Source organism: Ursus americanus, chromosome 3, assembly GCF_024610735.1.
Source record: "Ursus americanus isolate L20-20 chromosome 3, mUrsAme1.1.p, whole genome shotgun sequence".
Taxonomy (NCBI): domain Eukaryota; kingdom Metazoa; phylum Chordata; class Mammalia; order Carnivora; family Ursidae; genus Ursus; species Ursus americanus.
Window position 1 is genome coordinate 14,181,024 of NC_142129.1, and position 16,610 is coordinate 14,197,633.

A 16,610-nucleotide genomic window follows, 5' to 3' on the forward strand; every position below is an offset into this window, starting at 1 on the left:
CATCGATTAAATGGGGATGGTGCTAGTTCTACTTCATAAAGTTGTGAGAGTCAAGTTTTGTAGGCATATAAACATTCAGTCATTATCATTATCATCACTGCCAGCAAAGAAGTCTGGTTTAGTCCCTTCCTTTCACAGATAAGGAAACTGAGGCACAGAAAGGGGGATGATAGTAGAATGTGTCTCTACAAAGGCCCTGTGCCCAGAATCGTACCTGGGTTCATTCACTTAATCCTCGGGACAACCTTATAAGCTATGTACTGTTATTATCCCCACTTTACAGACAGGAAGACTGAGGAACAGAGATTATGCCAGTCCTCCATGTCACACTGCCAGGGAGTGGCAGCTCAGTGCCTCTGTGTGCGCCGCTGGCACCCAGGTCTCAGGGTCCCCTCTTTCAGGTGGCAGTGCTCCTTGGTCAGAGAAAAGTCTGAATGTGATGGGTACCCCCCCCCACTTGAGAGCTTCTGGTCTCCACTACTAGGGAGGTGAACCAGCAAAAGGCAGCACCTGTCGCCAGTGAGGGGTGAGAACAGCCTTCAAGAAGTGGGACGCCCAAAATAGTGACTGACGAGGTCAGGATACCTAGTTACGCCATTTTCATGAAAAAGTTTGTGCTTTTCCCTGAAACATCCTCCCCCCCCCCCCCCCGGAGCTCCGTCTTCCTCAGCCTCTTGAACCAAGTTTCTCAACGAGTTGAAGTTCTTGCCTATAGCTAAGGAGGTGAGGAGTTTATCCTCTGCCTTCCAGTCTTAAATTACTAATTAAAATGTCTTGGAGACTAAGCCCATTGCAAAAAGAGCCTGGGTGGCTTTCTAAAGCTGCTTGTTCATAACCAGAGGGAAGTTGATTCTCTTCTCATCTTTATAATAAGGATTCTTTTCGCAGGGTATCTGTTTTATGCTTCCCACAGCTCTGGCCCCAGTTCGGTCCCAGCAGGGAGAGGCCAGTGGAGTTTAATTACATTCCTCCTATAGGGAACGTTCAAGGAACGAGGCTTTGAAAAACAACTTGTGCCATGAAAAAGAAAAAAAAATCAAATCAAGCAAGTGAGAAACAGACATTGCCTTTTGTGTCCTAGAGACCCAATCTAAATATTTAAATTTTAAAGGCAGAATTCTAAGTGCTTAACTTTATAAACCTTACCCATTGCAATTCATAGGGGAGTCAAGCATCCCTTCTGATCTGGAATATTCATATGCTTGGGCTAACAGGCTTGTGTGGTTGCTATCTTCACACATCCCATATTCAACTGTAAAACAAAAATGCTAAAAAAAAACCCAAAACCAAAAAACAAATGCAGCACACGCAAAACACCCAAAATAAAACATAATGCGGCAACACAGACTTTACCAGGAACAGAGTAAATTGAATGTGTGGGCCACAAGCACACAGGTTAGAAAGGTCCCTATTCTCTACTGACTCCCCAGTTTCCCATCTTCTCTCCATCTGTGAGATGCGCAGTCACTGGTTACCAGTGAGTGTGGGAGTAGCCCCCCAGCCAGGAGCTACTGATTTGCTGACCCTAGTAGACAAAGGCCATGAACAGAGAGAGAACAAGTAGGCAAGTGGGTGGGCAATGAAGCAAGGCAGGTTTCAACTCGATAGAAGGATAAGGTAGTAAGTTCCTTGTGCTTGGGAGCATTCAAGCAGAGTGGCACAAACCTGTCTCAGCTATCTGTCCTGGGTGGGAGGCTGCCCTAGATGGCTCATAAGATCCCCTTGAAGGCTAACAGCCCAGGCTCCCTCTGTTCCGGGCCCCACGGGGCCCTCTGGGAGCACAATTACAAGACCATAGACGGCTGTGTTCTGCCGTTGGCGGTGGCCTTGTCTCTTTGATTCCCATCTATTTCCACGGTGAAATAACCATGTTATCTCCCGTGTTCCTCCCTACACTTCCCCCACTCAGATTTGCTTTCAATTCATCTGCACTTAGAAAAGAACGGGCAAACGCTGTAGCATGTGCTGGGTCATTCATTCTACGTCTATCCGTCAGGAGCCTACTACGTGCCAGGCACTGTTGGAGGCTCTGGGATGTGCCAGTGTGCCAAGTAGACAAGTCCTTGCTCTCGTGGGGCTCCTATTCTCGTGGGGACTTGATTGTACTGCCTCTTCCCAAGAGTAAGGGGCATTTTGATAATGGATACTGTGTTGGAACAAAGGAAGGACCTCCAAATGGTGAGATTTTAAGTCTAGTGATGGGCAGATGGAAAAAGGAGCAGGAGTCATTTAAGTTTGCCCCAGAGGATACCATCCTGAGGGTCTTGCTCCACCAGGGTGACGGTGGCTTTGGTCCATAGAGTCCAGTGAAGTTAAAAAAAAAAAAAGTGTGTGTGTTTTTTCTTTTATTCCAAAAGCTAATTGTTGGGAATACAACCCATCCCTTTGATGTTTTAAGAGCCCATAATGTGAGCACTAGCTAAATAAATGAGCCACTCAGTTGAGAATCTAGCTCCATGCCCAGAGGACCCCGCGAACGCCGAGCTTCACCTGTGCAGTCCGCTTTCCCAAGTTTATTTTTAGTTCTTGCTTTTCTGGATTAATGTGCACCGACCCCACTCGCTTCTTTGCTTAGCAAAGCTTGGCCCCTCTAGAGGCCCAGGTATTGAATATAAAGTACTCGGAGTTGCCACATGAAAGGCACCAGATATATGCTGATTGGTGTGGCCTGTTTCCCAAGGAGCCTCTCCTTGCAGGTGGCCTCTCCCTCTGCCCAGACAGAATTGCTCTGCGGGGACTGGGGGTGGGGGGAAGGGGTTGAGGGGGTGGGGTTCAGAGTATTCAGTACTAAAAATTCAAAGTCCTGAAGTGCTAGGCCAGGAAGTAGGAAAAACATTTGCAAGTCCTTTCTGCTCTTCAACCTGCCTCTCACTTGATCGTCCCCACTGCCCTCATCTGGGCTATCACTGTGCAGAATGACAGGCTTCGGGGGTGGCCAGGGGCTCCCATGTGAGCTGCGGGGTCAGGAGGTGGGGCAGGGAAGCTTCTGTGTCTCCCTGATCCAGGGACTAGAGCCAGAACAAGAACAAGGCCAAGGAGACTAAATAGTACTGTGAACTTTGGAGAGAGGGGAGCGGAGATGGAAGAGGAGCAGGACGAAAAAGGGAGGAAAGACAGGAAGGGGCCATGGAGCTTCTTGGAATTCTGAATGGCGTGAGGCCAGGGGTTCGGTGGTCACTGCTGAGGCCCAGGGGAGTGGCTTAAAGTCCAGGCGGGTGAGGTTGCTCGGTGGGCGCGTGGGCATGGGCTGTGGGCCCCTCCCGGCAATGGGGAAGAGTGTGGAGCCCCGCGTGGTGGTACAGGAAGGTCTTGGCACTGGGCAGCACTCATGCACAGCACACATGGTCCTTGCCTTCCTGCAGGTGTCCCCAGGGCAAACACGGGCAGGTGACCTAGATCACGAAGATCATTGTGTGTACCTAACCATCACATGGGAGGTTAAAACTGGGCCTGCCACCTGATCCAGGGCGATGGGTCCCCCTGCCTTGGGGACTCTTGAGTTGTCTTGAGCTGTTTTCCTTTCCGAAGCTGGTACTCTCCTAGCAGAGGCCACATAGGTTGGTCCCGGGATGGAGTTCCAGGTACACGCCCAGAGAGGCCCCTCTTGTAGGCTGCCAAGACTTCTCTGCTCTAACATTAGCTATAGGGACGCCACATGGACTCTCAACTGGGGACTCTTAAAGCTACCATCTACACTAATTTAGGGGAGCTCCCTGGCTAAAAGATCCAGCCTGGTGGGAACTGTTGGATGTGACAGGTCTCCAGTCTACATGCGCATCCTGAGGGAAGGCTCTGGTCGCTAACTTCGTCTGTCTGGAAAATGACTTCAGATCAACTCAGATGCTCCCCCTAGCTTCCCACCCTGGAGAAAACTGGAAGGAAGCAAGGGAATTTTAGATTATAGGCAGTACACTTCTCAAGACATACCCAGGACTGGATGATTCCCACATCACTTTCTCAGCAAAATGAGAGTGGATCATTCTTTTTTGGAATGCTTTTGAAACTGCTTTCATTTCTTAACAAAAAGTAAATTCTTGGGGCATATCAGCGCTTTATCCTGAGGAATAAGGACTTGCCACCTCCCGCACAACTGGGAGAGACGGAGGGTTTAGGCTTTGGAACCTGGCCGCTCACGGTGTGGGCCGTGGATTGCAGCGTCGGCATCACCTGGGAGATTGTTGGAAACGTGGGATCTCAGGCCCTGCCACGAAACTTTAGTGGTCTCTTGCCACTCATCTCCCCGTGCTGGTGTCCCTGCTCTGGTCTTTGGATTTTGGTTCAACTTTTAGGGCTGTAGGCTGTCCAGAGTTCCTGCCCCTTTCCTTGAACCTCTCAGCTTTCTGCTCTGTTGTACTGTTCCAGGATCTATAGGGAAGGGCTCAGGTGCACAGCTAAGCTCCACGTGGCCGGGTGACGGGGTTGACGAGGACACCTGAGCTTATTCCTCCTAAAATGTTGGACAGCAGGGCTCAAGTAGACCTGGGCAAAGGAGAGAAACCTGCCTGATGGGGAAAAACTCATTTCTAGCTTTTCCTTCGAATCTTAAAGTCAACTCATGCCCTACTCCCTGTGTGAAGATGACCTTGAATATTCACCCTGGGTAGGATCCAAACTGGGAGACTTTTTCCCCCCCATAGTGAGGATGAATTTGTGTTAAGCTACTCACATTTTTTTCAACCAACCCTCCTTCTGTGACAAAGGATGTATATTTATGAAACAGCTGGTTGGGGGCAAAATGGCTTTTTTGTGTGTGGCCACAAAATATGCTTTTTTCCTTTGAGATCCTCTGGCTGTTTCAAGGAACAAATCCTCAACCTTGCTCACATTAGCAGCATGAGCTAATCAGCTGAAAGACCCAGCATGGAATGCTTTTATCCTTCAGAGAAAAAGAAAGAGTAAGTTGTATTTTAATTAGATATTTATAATGGTTACAAAGCAGCTCTTCAAGAGAAGTTTTAAGAATTTGGCCTTCCTTCTAAGGCATAACTGTGTTCAAATTATCCTAAAGAGAGGCTGTATATCAATCCAGCCCAATTTGTGATAAATTTACAACTGGGTTCTGCACAGCAGATTTATAACAACAATTAAACAGAAGGAAAATGGGTCATAAATTTCGGCTGGCACAGTCCGGCACCAAAGAGAAGAAAAAGAGAATGGTTTGGCCAGATCAAAAGTCAATAATTTCCACATAAAGTGCTAAAGCTATAGCAAAAACAATTTATATGGAAAGAAGCTGTTTTTCTTCCCTCCCGTCCTTTTCAAAATTAGATATTGGAGAACACAATGAAGGGTCTACGTTACAAAGGCCTTATTAAATAATTGGTGTGCTTTCTCAATTTTATGAGTTGTACAAACCTCTCCCTGCACCTCAGGGCCTGAATTTAGTGAGGGTACCTCCCCTTCAATGCGACAAAAGAATCATGGGGGCAAAGAGAGAGTTCTCCAAGAGATGGGGTGACTTGGGAGAGCAAGTTTTAAGCTGGATTTTGGTGGTGGAATGAGAGGCAGGGAAGCCAGGCCAAATTCCAGAGCCAGATGATTTAGAAGAAAACACATGTGTCCCTGGAACAAGGCAACCTAGAGGCATGAGTTATAAAGTGGGTTACGACCGTATCCTAAGTGGAAACAGAAATCCGAACCCGGAAAGGAGAAGGACATCAAGGTCACTTGGGTCAGAACAGGTGGGGGAAATGGAGTATTACAGGACACAGCGTGTGGGCGGTAAAACGTGGACCAAGACCATCCTCACTACTGAGGGAAGACCTTCCAGTATCCTTAGGCCTGCCAGAAGTTTAGTTCGGCTAAAAGCAGAGCGCCTGCATTATTGACGTTCGCCACTGCTGATTTCACGTCACGACTGGTAAAGAATGCAGGAAGGCCAACCGCCAGCCAGGACTTCATTCTCACTGGTAAGGAAGCATTGACTGGCTCTGTGGAAACCACAGGACACTCGGTATGAAAGGGCCACACCGTTTACAAGTAGGACAGAAGAGCAGGCTGGATGCATGATTCAGAAGTCCGAAAGAGAAAGCAGCGCCAGGTGCTCTTGGACTTACACCCGTGACTCCCGGAAGCTGGGTTTTAAAAACTCAGCGGAAAGGAGTGTGTGATTGTATAACAAGAGATTTGAAAGTGGGAGCTTCTAATCTGGAGACCACAGATTCTGTGTACTTGGGTGGACACACTGTTTTCTGCACCCACAGCCATTCTCCCTGCGTCCAAGAAAAGGGGTTTGGAGACCCACTGCTCCCCCATCTGAGATCTGAGTGGTTGGAGGAGACAGTACTCAGGCATCAACTCCAGGGATGGGACAGGGGACCCAGGTCTGTGCCAATCAGAGCGTCCTACTCCCCTCTGGCCCAGTGATTTGTTGAGGGGTGGACACGGCCCAGTGGCTCTCAGTGAGATGCCGGGAGACTTCCGCTGAGACTTCGAAGAAGGAGACTCTCGCTGCTTCCAGCTGGACCTGACCCAGCTCTGCACTAACACTCCCCCCCACCCCCGCCACCGCCCCCATCAGCCTGTGGAAAGATTAGAGGGCTTTAAGGAACACTTGTCAGAGCTGGGAGTCATCAGCTTAGAGAGGAGTGTTCCCTGGGCCAGAGCCAAGGGATGGGGTCTGGGATAGGACACCTATAAAGCCTGGGGGCAGCTGGCTGAGACTGGCATTCCATTCTCCAGTTCATTCACCTGCTGATGCTGCAGAAGTGCTCATTTGTGGTCCCCCCACACCCAACCTATACGAGCAGAGGAAAAGTAACTGGAGAGAGATGTCAAGGCAGAGGGAGCAGCCACTGTTGATGTGGCCAAAGTGTGTGTCTCCTGTGGGCCATGTGGATGCTGTGGAAGGCATGGGAGCTCAGAGTGGGCCATCTTGCCAGCAGCCTGCTGAAGAGGGCTGCTGGCTGCCAGGAGATCCCAGCACCCAGAGGCATGAGGCAGGAGCTGGTGGCCCCACCCCGTCTGGGAGCTGCATAGTGGGGAGGTCCCAGGAGCTCTCTGAGCCACTCCAGCAGGGCTCCATGCCAGAGGCCACCGCAGGGGAGGTGCTGAGAGAAGCCTCTGTTAGGTAGGAATGGGGGATCTGTTGGAAGGCTCCAACCCTGGGAAGAGAAGGGGGCCCAGGTGGGGCAGGGCAAGAATAGGAAGGAGGGTGAAAAAACAGACCACTGGCCCTCCCCAGGGCAGCTTCCTCAGGCCATGGGTCAGCCTGAGCTAAGGAGATGGAAGGGTATTAAACTGGATCTGAGACTGAAGTTTTAAACTGGACCAGACTAGTCTGGACTTTTTAATGCCTCAAAGTGACCAGAAATCTTTGGGATCTGCTGGAGGTATCATCAAGGAAAGGGAAAAGGAGATTCATCAGAGCACATTTAAAAGAAATAATTGAAGAAAACAAAAAGTTTCCTTGTTTGTACCTCACTTAGTTCAGACTGTTCAGCATACTGGTTCCACATCTGTCTTGAGACCGCTAGGGCAGATCCTGTCTGAGAACGGAGTATGCCCAGAGAGAATGGAGCTGAAAGGTGGGGAGAGAGAACAACCTGGGTTCCAATGATAGAGTTGGAGCCCCTGCATCAAGCCATACCTGAAGGCAGATCTCCTCTCTGGAGTTTTCTGTTATGTGGGTCAATAGACTCCCTAGCTAATCAGAGTTTTCTATCACTGTCAACAGAAAGAATCCTGACTGATACAGTGCACATACACACTCTTGTTCTTGGGGAGAAGGACACAGCTTTCATTGGATTCTCATAGGGCATTGCTATAAAAGGGTATGGCTCAGAGGAAAGAAAGTCTGGAGCTGAAATCCAGCGATCTCATTGACAAATATGAGGGAAATCATTGGATGAGGTGTGTGGGGGCTCTCCAGGGGCATCGTGGAAGAGCTAAGTCAGAGCTAGGGTGTAGGGTCTGGGACCTGAGTATGACATTAACTGGCACTCAAGAAATATTTGTTGCATGAAAAGCAACAGGAAAATTATAACAAGTCATACTCTACATGCAAATTTTCAGGAAAATATCGAATGTGTGAACATCTAATCTGCATTTCCATGTCCTGACAGATGGCCCATATTAACAGAACTCTGATTATAGTAAAGAAAGAAAGAAAAGAAAAGAAAAGAAAAGAAAAGAAAGAAAGAAAAAGAAAGAAAGGATCTACAAATATTCATTGAGTGGGTACCATGTGCAACACCTAACTATTAAAACGATTGTGACGCCAAATCAATTTTTTAAAAAAGACAACCCCTCTGTATTCCCATTTCTCAGAGACAGTCCCAACTATCACCCAGAGAAAGAAAATGACCTGGCTTGGTGCACGGGGGTGGGGGGGGGCGGCTTTCTTGGCTGGTTTTGGACTCCGTTTCTTCTCAGAAGAGGGGTCTGGACCCTGAGAGTCTAGGGCTGACTTCTCAAAGTGGAACCAGGGACCACCCGTATCAAAGTCACCTGGCATGTTCATTTAAAATGCAGGTTCCTAGGCCCTGGCCCAGACTTACAGAATAAGAATCCACGAGGAAAGGGCCCTGGCATCTGCATTTTAAACCATCTTCCCAGATATACATGACAGTTTAAAAAACTGTACCTACCAGAATCTGTTTATTTTCCCGTGGGGTCTCCGTGCCTGGCGACATTCTGCACAGCCCCAGGGGCAGTGTTTCTCCTGGGGCTGGGGGATTGGAAGGAGGCTGGGGTTTGGTGATACAGTATCACCCTCCCTGAGGTCATGGTCAGTTAAGGCTATGTCAGAGGTAGCCATTGTGTGAGGGCCTCTGAATGGAAGCCAATGGAAACACTCCTTGTGTCCTCATGGTAGAGGAACATAACCAGATATAATTATGATGTAGCTGGTGGGACGGACTCCTAGAGGACCACAGCTCTCTAAATGACACCACACATTCTAGACTTGATTATTTGCTGCCTTCTATTGCCCTGGAGGGTTTCATTTGGGAGGGAGGTATCGTTTTCATAGACTTTTTTTTTTAATTGGCGATTAAATTTCCTGAAGGTGAGGATCGCGACTTCTACTTCCTAGAGCTCTTGCCCCTGTCCAACCCACAGCCATGTCTCCCACACTGCTGACCACTCTCTAGATGCTTAAAAGTCTTTAGTTTGACCTGTGTTCTGGTTTGTTTGAGACCAAGGGGCGAATTCCCTCTACTGTCTTTTCTGCCTTCCTGAGGCGGCAGCCAGAGCTCCCTCTGTCATACGTTCTCCTGAGTTCTCAGTCTATGACATGGGTATGATCGACTCCACGGGGAGGATTGACTGGCTTAAGCCCTTCTAAGCCCCCATTCCCATGGCCACAATAGTTGGTTCCAGAAATGGCAGTGATCTAAGCATCTCGACCAGTGAACCTGATGACTCTTGCTGAGAATTTGGGGCCACCAATTCTTTTCTATCTTGGTAAGGAGCAAGGAGGCCTGCTGTAGTCCTAGACATTCTCAGCAGGCTGCCTGGACTTTGAGAGGAAAGCACACGAGAATGAGGCCGGTACTAAGGGTGCACAACCAAGAACCGGGTAGACACTGGGACCAGAGCACATATTTGAGGCCTGGGTAAAGATTTGCCTGAAGCCACATCTATTCCTAGGCTGCTCAGTGATCTGTACCGATAAGTACAACCCTCACCACTCCCGCCATTTTTTTGCTTAAATCAGTTCAGGTTGGGTTTTGTTATGTGCCATTAGATGTATCCTGGTAGATATGCCCTTCGGCTCCCCTTGTTTCTCTTGCAATAATGTACCCCCGTCATCTTGGGTCCTTCTTCAAACAGACAGACAGACAGACAGACAGACACCACAAGTACCCATGAAACAGGCTAAGGTGGGTGGTGGAAATAGGTAGTAGGGTTATCTAGATGCATGGCTTGTGAAGATTCCATGCCCAAAGAATATTGATTCATGGATCAATGTCAACCTGGAGGGAGCCCTGTCCTGTTCAACATTTGAATCAATGACTTGGATGGAATAGGAGGCGTGCTTAGCAAGTCTCAGATGACACAAAGCTGGAAGAATTGCTAATATGACAGATGGCAGAATCAAGATTCAAAATTATTTTGACTGACTTGAGCAATAATAAGGATAAATACAAACTCTTGCATCTAGGCTCAAAAAAAAAAAAAATCAATTGTATACACAGTGGATGGGGGAGACCTGGCTTGGCAGATGTCATAACAGTGTGGAACTTGAAGTGGACTGTAAGCTCGTGATGAGCCTAAAGTTGAGGCAATTAAGAACATGGCTAATGAAGTTTTCAAATATTTGAAATATCAAAATATTTTAAAAATGCCTTGGTGAAGAAAGGCTGACCTTGCATCTACTTCCCCAGTGGGATATAGAAGTGGAATTTTCTGGAAAGCAGTTTTCAGCTCAATATCTAAAAGTTTCTAAGGAGTCTAAGAACAGACCACCTACCCGAAATTGTGAATGTAATAATTATATCAGAATGTCATAGAAGTCTTTTAGGGTAGTCTTCCCTTTGAAAGCACAAATTTTAAAAATGATTTTAACAACTTACAAGTCAAAGCAATGCACACAAAAGTATCTGGAAAAGCATGAGGTCATAAAGTTGCCTTGCTCAGCACCCTTGAAAGTTTGCTTCAAATTCCCCAGAGAGGAGGCTCCTCTAGAAGGAATACCCAGAGTCTGGACTTGGCGCTGACCAGCCCCATCTCACCTCACTCCATTTACCGCCGGCCCTCCTCCTTATTCCTGCTTTGGCTTGGCCCATTCTTCAGTCGGCTCCTGCAAGTTAGGACTCCATTCCCTTCCCTGCCTCACACCCGCCCCTGACCCTCCCCCTCCCCAGGGAGAGCGCTGACTCCACTGCCAGAGAACTGGGAAAGCACACCGCCTTCCAGTCCCTGCCCCGTGACCCTCCCTCATAGCAGCCCAGTCTGCAGCCTCCTCAGCCAGGCCTGGCTTCATGGACCACCCCAGACAGTGAAGGTATATGCACAAGACACCTTCTTTCCTTTCTTTTTTCTTTTTCTTCTGTTGTTCTGAACACTTCCTTTTACTTGCTAACCCAGAGAGGTGGAGAATAGCCCAATTTCATCTTCTAGACTTAGAATGTGGTTTTCGCAAGGAACTTATCAATAGCATTAAGTTTCCCTTCTGCCAACACAGAATCATGTGTCCTGTGGACCTCGCATGGATGACTGTACTCACGTATTTCTCATGAAAGCTGTCCACCTCTGTCAGAAGCTTCTCTTGGCAGTCAGGGTTGGTGGCCAGTAGGTAGGTGGCGAAAGAGAGCGTGTTGGTGACGATCTCGTAGCCAGCGATGAGGAAGATGAAAGCCTGGCCCACGACCTCGTCCACAGTCAGTGGCTTGGACAGGCGGCCGGGCTGGTGTGGCTGGGAGGGACCCGTGGCACAGTCGGTGGAGGAGAAGACTTGTCTGACCATATCAAAGCTGTCCACACCCACAGAGGGGGCGGAATGTCGGGCATCCAGGATCAGTTGGAGGAAATCTCTCCGCCTCTACGGGACAAAAGGAGAAAATGTCCACTGGCCTTTGAGTCACATGAGTGAGATCTCTTGGAGCTCAGAAGAAGACGACACTCACGCGTAGATTTTAATGAGCTTGAGCCTGATGGGAGCCAGCACCCTCACTGCGGAGCTCTCTGAAATGGAACCTGGAAGCCCCGAATGTCCCTTATACGGCACTGGCGTATAAAACCACAGACACTGCCATTAAAACGGATGAGGCCGTTCTATCTGGGCTGATTGGAAAACGTGTTAAGCCATTTTGGGAAGTAAAAAATAGAGCATGTTTCAGAACAATATGCACAGTGGAATCTCATTTCTGTAAAAACGGTACATGTACAATATATATAATTACACGTATTTGTTCATGCGTAGAAAATGTGTAGCAGCATCTATACCCAGCCGTTCACAGTGAGCTGGAGGAGGTGGGAAAACCGAGGGGGCTTTGATTTTTTTTACTTTATACATGTTTGAACTGTTGGTTGGCTGGTTGGTTTTCCAACAATAAAACAATTAAAACATCACCTAGATTTAAACCAAAGCACCGCTCTCTTGTTCCCTTACGCACTGTTCAGGGCTCGTATGGGTGGCCACACACTTTCCTCACACAGTAGGAAGTTGACAGAGCTGGGAGCAGGAGGGAACTAGCCTTGGCAAAGCTTGTCTTCAAAGACCTCCCTGACCCTTGGGTCTCCCCCCATCCCCTACCCCATTTAAGTGCTTAGAGCTTTCTTACTGTCTCCCCCTAGCTTCCTTGTCAGCAATTTGCATATTCTTTAGGTTTCTTACTACCACTAATCGTAACAATAGAAGCGTTTACATCTTGCTTTCACTTTGACAGAGGGTATCCCTGGCATATCTCTTCTTTGAAAAGCTGGTTAGTGTGTTGAGTGACAACCAGTATGTTCCTCTTTTCTGAAGCTTATGGGGCTAAAACAGCAAAAGGAGAGCGTCAGAACCACCAGCAGAAACATGTTATAATTTCGAAGTACTTTACTTGGTGCAGCGTTTGCTCAGTTCCTTGGCTTTTGAATTTCCGTCACATTAATAATCTACGCCCCACACGTCAGCACTTGATTCCATCTCGTAAGATTGTTGTTACTTCCTGTGTTGTTGCTTTTTCTCCTCTGTGAGAGTATAAACACGTTCAGGGCAGGACCCTGTGGCCTACCCCCAAGTCTGGTGTTGTGGCGAGCCTGTGTTAGGCCTGCGATAAATAATCCCTCAAAACCCCTTTTGAGAAAAGCTGTGTTGGATTTGCTTACAAGCACATGCTGTTTGGGGCGGAAACCTTGGAGCGTGAGGCCTTTGTAGCTTGACTGCTTCCTAGCTTTTGTGACCTTCCAAGTCATCTGCTGCGACTCCAGTGGGGCTCACGGCTAAGCCTGTGGGCCTCAAGAACCTTGCGTCTCAGGGGCCAAGGCCTTGGTATCCTGCTGGCCTGCTCAGGTGAGCCTCAGTTGGCTGCCCCTTTCCACCCTAGCCCTGCTCATTCTGACTTCCAGGCAGCATCCCCAAGGGCTGGCTTTCCCTACTTGTCCTCCTGATGCTTGGCCAACATCAGGGTGGCTCTTGTGGCTCCACTGTCAGCCCTGGTCCTGTGGGGCAGAGTCGGGACAGGGCAGGGCATGATGGCACATGGGGGAGCGGAGTACCTTCCATTACTTTGGCTCCTGGATGATGATAATTGCCAGGCCTGTCAGCCGGGGAGTGTTAAACTCCTCAGGGTGTCATGCAGTTGTCCCTAAGGCTCACCCATGACTTTGCTGGGAGGGTGGGGAATGACAGTGGGCGGGAGAGCTCTGGCGGCTTTTTCCAGTGGTAGAGCTGCGGCTGGCACCCTCTCCTCTCATCCCTGCTAACACAGGCTGCTTAGAGGGCCATTGGGCAGGGTAGAAATCTGTCTTCACCTCCAGCGACAAAGGCCAGAGGAAAGGGCTGCTCTCTGGGGTCTGGGCGCTGGAGAAGCGCATTAGTGTAGATGGGTTTCTTTTATTTGCACTGCATCACGGGGGCTATTTGAACACTGCCCATTTAGGACTGAAACAGTGCTGCTTTATGGTTATATCCAAGAAAAATACGCACCCTGATAGATGTAGGTGTCTAATCCAGCCATCGGCTAGAGCTTAGAAAAATATTTACCTTTTAACATCTGTGCTGCATTTTCCACTGCGCAAACACACATCTGCTTGATGGAATGTCTACAGAGTTTAGATGGGTTTAAAGCAAGTTTTCTTAGTAACCATATAGCTCTGTCTTGACACGGGCAGTCCTGGATTTGTGGTTGGGAGGTTTTTCTCAGATCAACTCATTGTTTGAAACAAATAGCTCTCAGAGTTTATAAAAGGAAGAGCTCGAGGCAGTCCTAGTAATTGGATCTTTAATAAACCCCTCACCTCAGAGTAAGCCATTCCGCGCAACAGTTTTAGAATTTTCGGCCTGATTCCACAGCCTGTGGGTTTCAGGCTGGGGGAGGGACGGGTGTGTGTGTGTGTGACAAAACTGTCATCAGAAAGCCCATCAGAGCAATACTGAGGTTTGAAAATGTGGCTTTCCTCACCCCTCCTTCCCTGGGCTTCATCCTCATTCTGGAGACGCAGAAACCCAGATGAGAATATTCTGTCCTTTTAGGTGGCAGAGCCGGGCCAGGGATACCAGGGAGCTGATTCTTCCCACACCTCCAAGGGCATCAAGTGGAGTTCACAGTGGTGTGTGGGCCAAGGGGCCGTGAGCTTCTATACACCTTCCCCTGCCTTCTGGACTGGGACACCTTCACTTCCTAGTCTCCAGAGGGGAAGCCAGGCGGCACGAGGCTGCTGGTGGTGCGTCCAGCCACTCATTGACCACCTTCCCCCCCATCTCATTCTGGGCCCACGGTGCAGCAGCGGGACCTCACGGCATCCCCTGGTAATCCCTCCGAGCCAGTCTTTGAAGCAACTCTCTCAAAGCTCGCACAAGTCAATTCCAGAGAAGACATTTCAGCCCTGATTTTTCCTTTTGAAGCAACTTTCTTGACTGCAACGAGGCCCGTCAAGAACAGCATTATATATGCATGAGGGGATCCCACAGTGAAATTATTTTCCTAACGCTGAAAAAGTCCTATTTCTGTTCTTAGCCAAGTTCAAACAACAAATATTTCCTGGATTCCTACTATGCACCAAGCATGGTGCAAACCTGTAAGGAGGAAAGAAGTCTCCGGGTCTCAGATGACGCACGAAAGAGCCCTCAGCCCTGAATTTTGTAGCCACAGCCTCCACGCTGAAAACCAACGGGAGATTAATTGCCAGCTGCCCGGACTCGTCTCTACTGCTGAGGCTCTTCACGCTGTAAAAACTCCATCTTGCCGAGTTTCAGTAGAAAGACTGTGCCGATGAAAAGTCCATGCAGGCACATTTACCTAGAAAATTCTTTGGGACTCCTATTGCCGGTGCTTGAAATAGAGAGGCCATGAGTTTGGCGGGCACCCCTGTCAAAATGTGGACAGTTTGCTGTGGGCTTCTCTCCACTGTCCTTCCCCCACCTGTCCTCACCTTTCTCTTCTGTGTTCGCCCCTCCTCACCCCTTCTCCTTTCCTTCTAGTGCCCCGGAAACTCTAAGCGGTAGTCTGGTAAAGGCCAGCATGGTGTGGTGTGCGCGCGGGGCCAGGAGGCAAGAGACAGGGAAGAGAGAGTGGTGCCAAATTAGGCCCCATTCTGTTTCGACGCTGTGTCCTATTAAGATACCTTACCTCTTCTGCAGCTTGCTGGTCCCGCAAGGCAATCACATTCCTAATGAGTTTGTTAAAAAAGCCATTCAGTTCATCTCGGTTCTTATTGGGCAAAATCCGGGCCAGTGGGACCATTATGGATGGAAATGATACTTGAAAGAGAAAAACAAAAGCGACACTGAAAACGGGGCGGCAGTAACCTGGGGCTATCAGATGCCTGTTGCCAGGGAAGCAGACATTCCCCCCCCCCCCCGCCTTGACTTAGAGTCACCGGAAGGCAGGGTTCCCCTCCGGGGTCCCCTCTTTACAGCAGGGCTCATGCCTTATTCCACCTCCCGACTCCATCCCTTGCACGTTGTAAGCACTTGATACCTGTCTGTGCAGTTGAATCTGCACTTCCATCTGGCCCCCAGGAAGTCAGTCTCATACTTAGAAATGAGTTTTCCAGGTCCTAGATAGGAGGGCCCAAGGTCTTTGTATTCCATCAAGAAAGGACAGATGATGGGCCATGTTTCACATCTGAGCAAGTGGTGGAAGCTCATTTACTTTCTTAACTTTCTGGCCATTTGCATTTGTTAACTCATGGGGTAACTGTCCCCCGAGCTACCCCCTGAACGGTCCCTAAGAGCTGCTGTGGCTGCTGCTGGCTAGAATGCTGGCCCCTCGGGCACCTCCCTTGCTGTGCCAGGCGCACCACCTGTGCCCTTGCTGCCACGGCCTTGCTGCAGGGCTCCCCAGGGCCAGGGACACTTCTCCCCTTGTGGAGGGGGCCGAGGCCAAGGGGCTGCATTGCTGCAGGGTGGCTCAGGTCAGCTCAGCTTCCCAGCATGGACGGTGGGCCCACAGTGCACAGGCACTGCGTGGGAGCCTGGATGGGGAGGGTAGCTCTGGACCCTCGGAGCTCTCAGAACACGCCGCCCATTTTCAAGAGCCAGAGCCTGAACCACTGTGGCACAGCAGGGAGGTGGGCTCAATGTGGCCAAGAGGGGAGGGGTCGCAGTGACGGGACAGTGGAGCTGCCCCCCGCAGGGCGTGTCCATGTCCGTGGTCTGTGGCAAGTGGCGCTGACTCAGGGGAGTGGCTCCCGGGGGATGGCTGGGGTGAAGGGCAAAAGGGAGGCTGCTTTGAGCCCCCTGGTGACCTCTCGTACAATTTCAGAGCACAGCTGATGGAGGTGCCGGGGAATTCCACGGAAATGGACTCAGAAATGGGAACGAAACTGACCAAGGAATGAATACAATTTAGCAGCCCGGCGGAAAGGTTAGAAGTTAGGGCAATAATCAATAACAGCAATAGCAACACTTCAGTACTTCCATAAAAGCAAGAAGATGGCGGAATTGGCCAGAGGGCAAAACTCACTTCTGAAATAAAAATAAAATAAATCGACCCGTCCCCACAGCATTAGGTAACCTG

At 49.3% G+C, this 16,610-nt stretch overlaps 1 protein-coding gene across 2 annotated transcripts in view; it reads right to left on the reverse strand.

The window, feature by feature from the left end:
- The window catches only part of TBXAS1 (thromboxane A synthase 1), a 160,602-nt gene that overhangs the window by 33,992 nt on the left and 110,000 nt on the right, over positions 1 to 16,610 (reverse strand). For both annotated transcript variants that reach the window (XM_045792528.2, XM_087860790.1), the window contains 2 exons: positions 15,219 to 15,349; positions 11,171 to 11,485 (listed from right to left, as the gene is read on the reverse strand). In XM_045792528.2, coding sequence (XP_045648484.2) covers positions 11,171 to 11,485; positions 15,219 to 15,349 — 446 coding nt within the window. The remainder of the gene's footprint in view (positions 1 to 11,170; positions 11,486 to 15,218; positions 15,350 to 16,610) is intronic.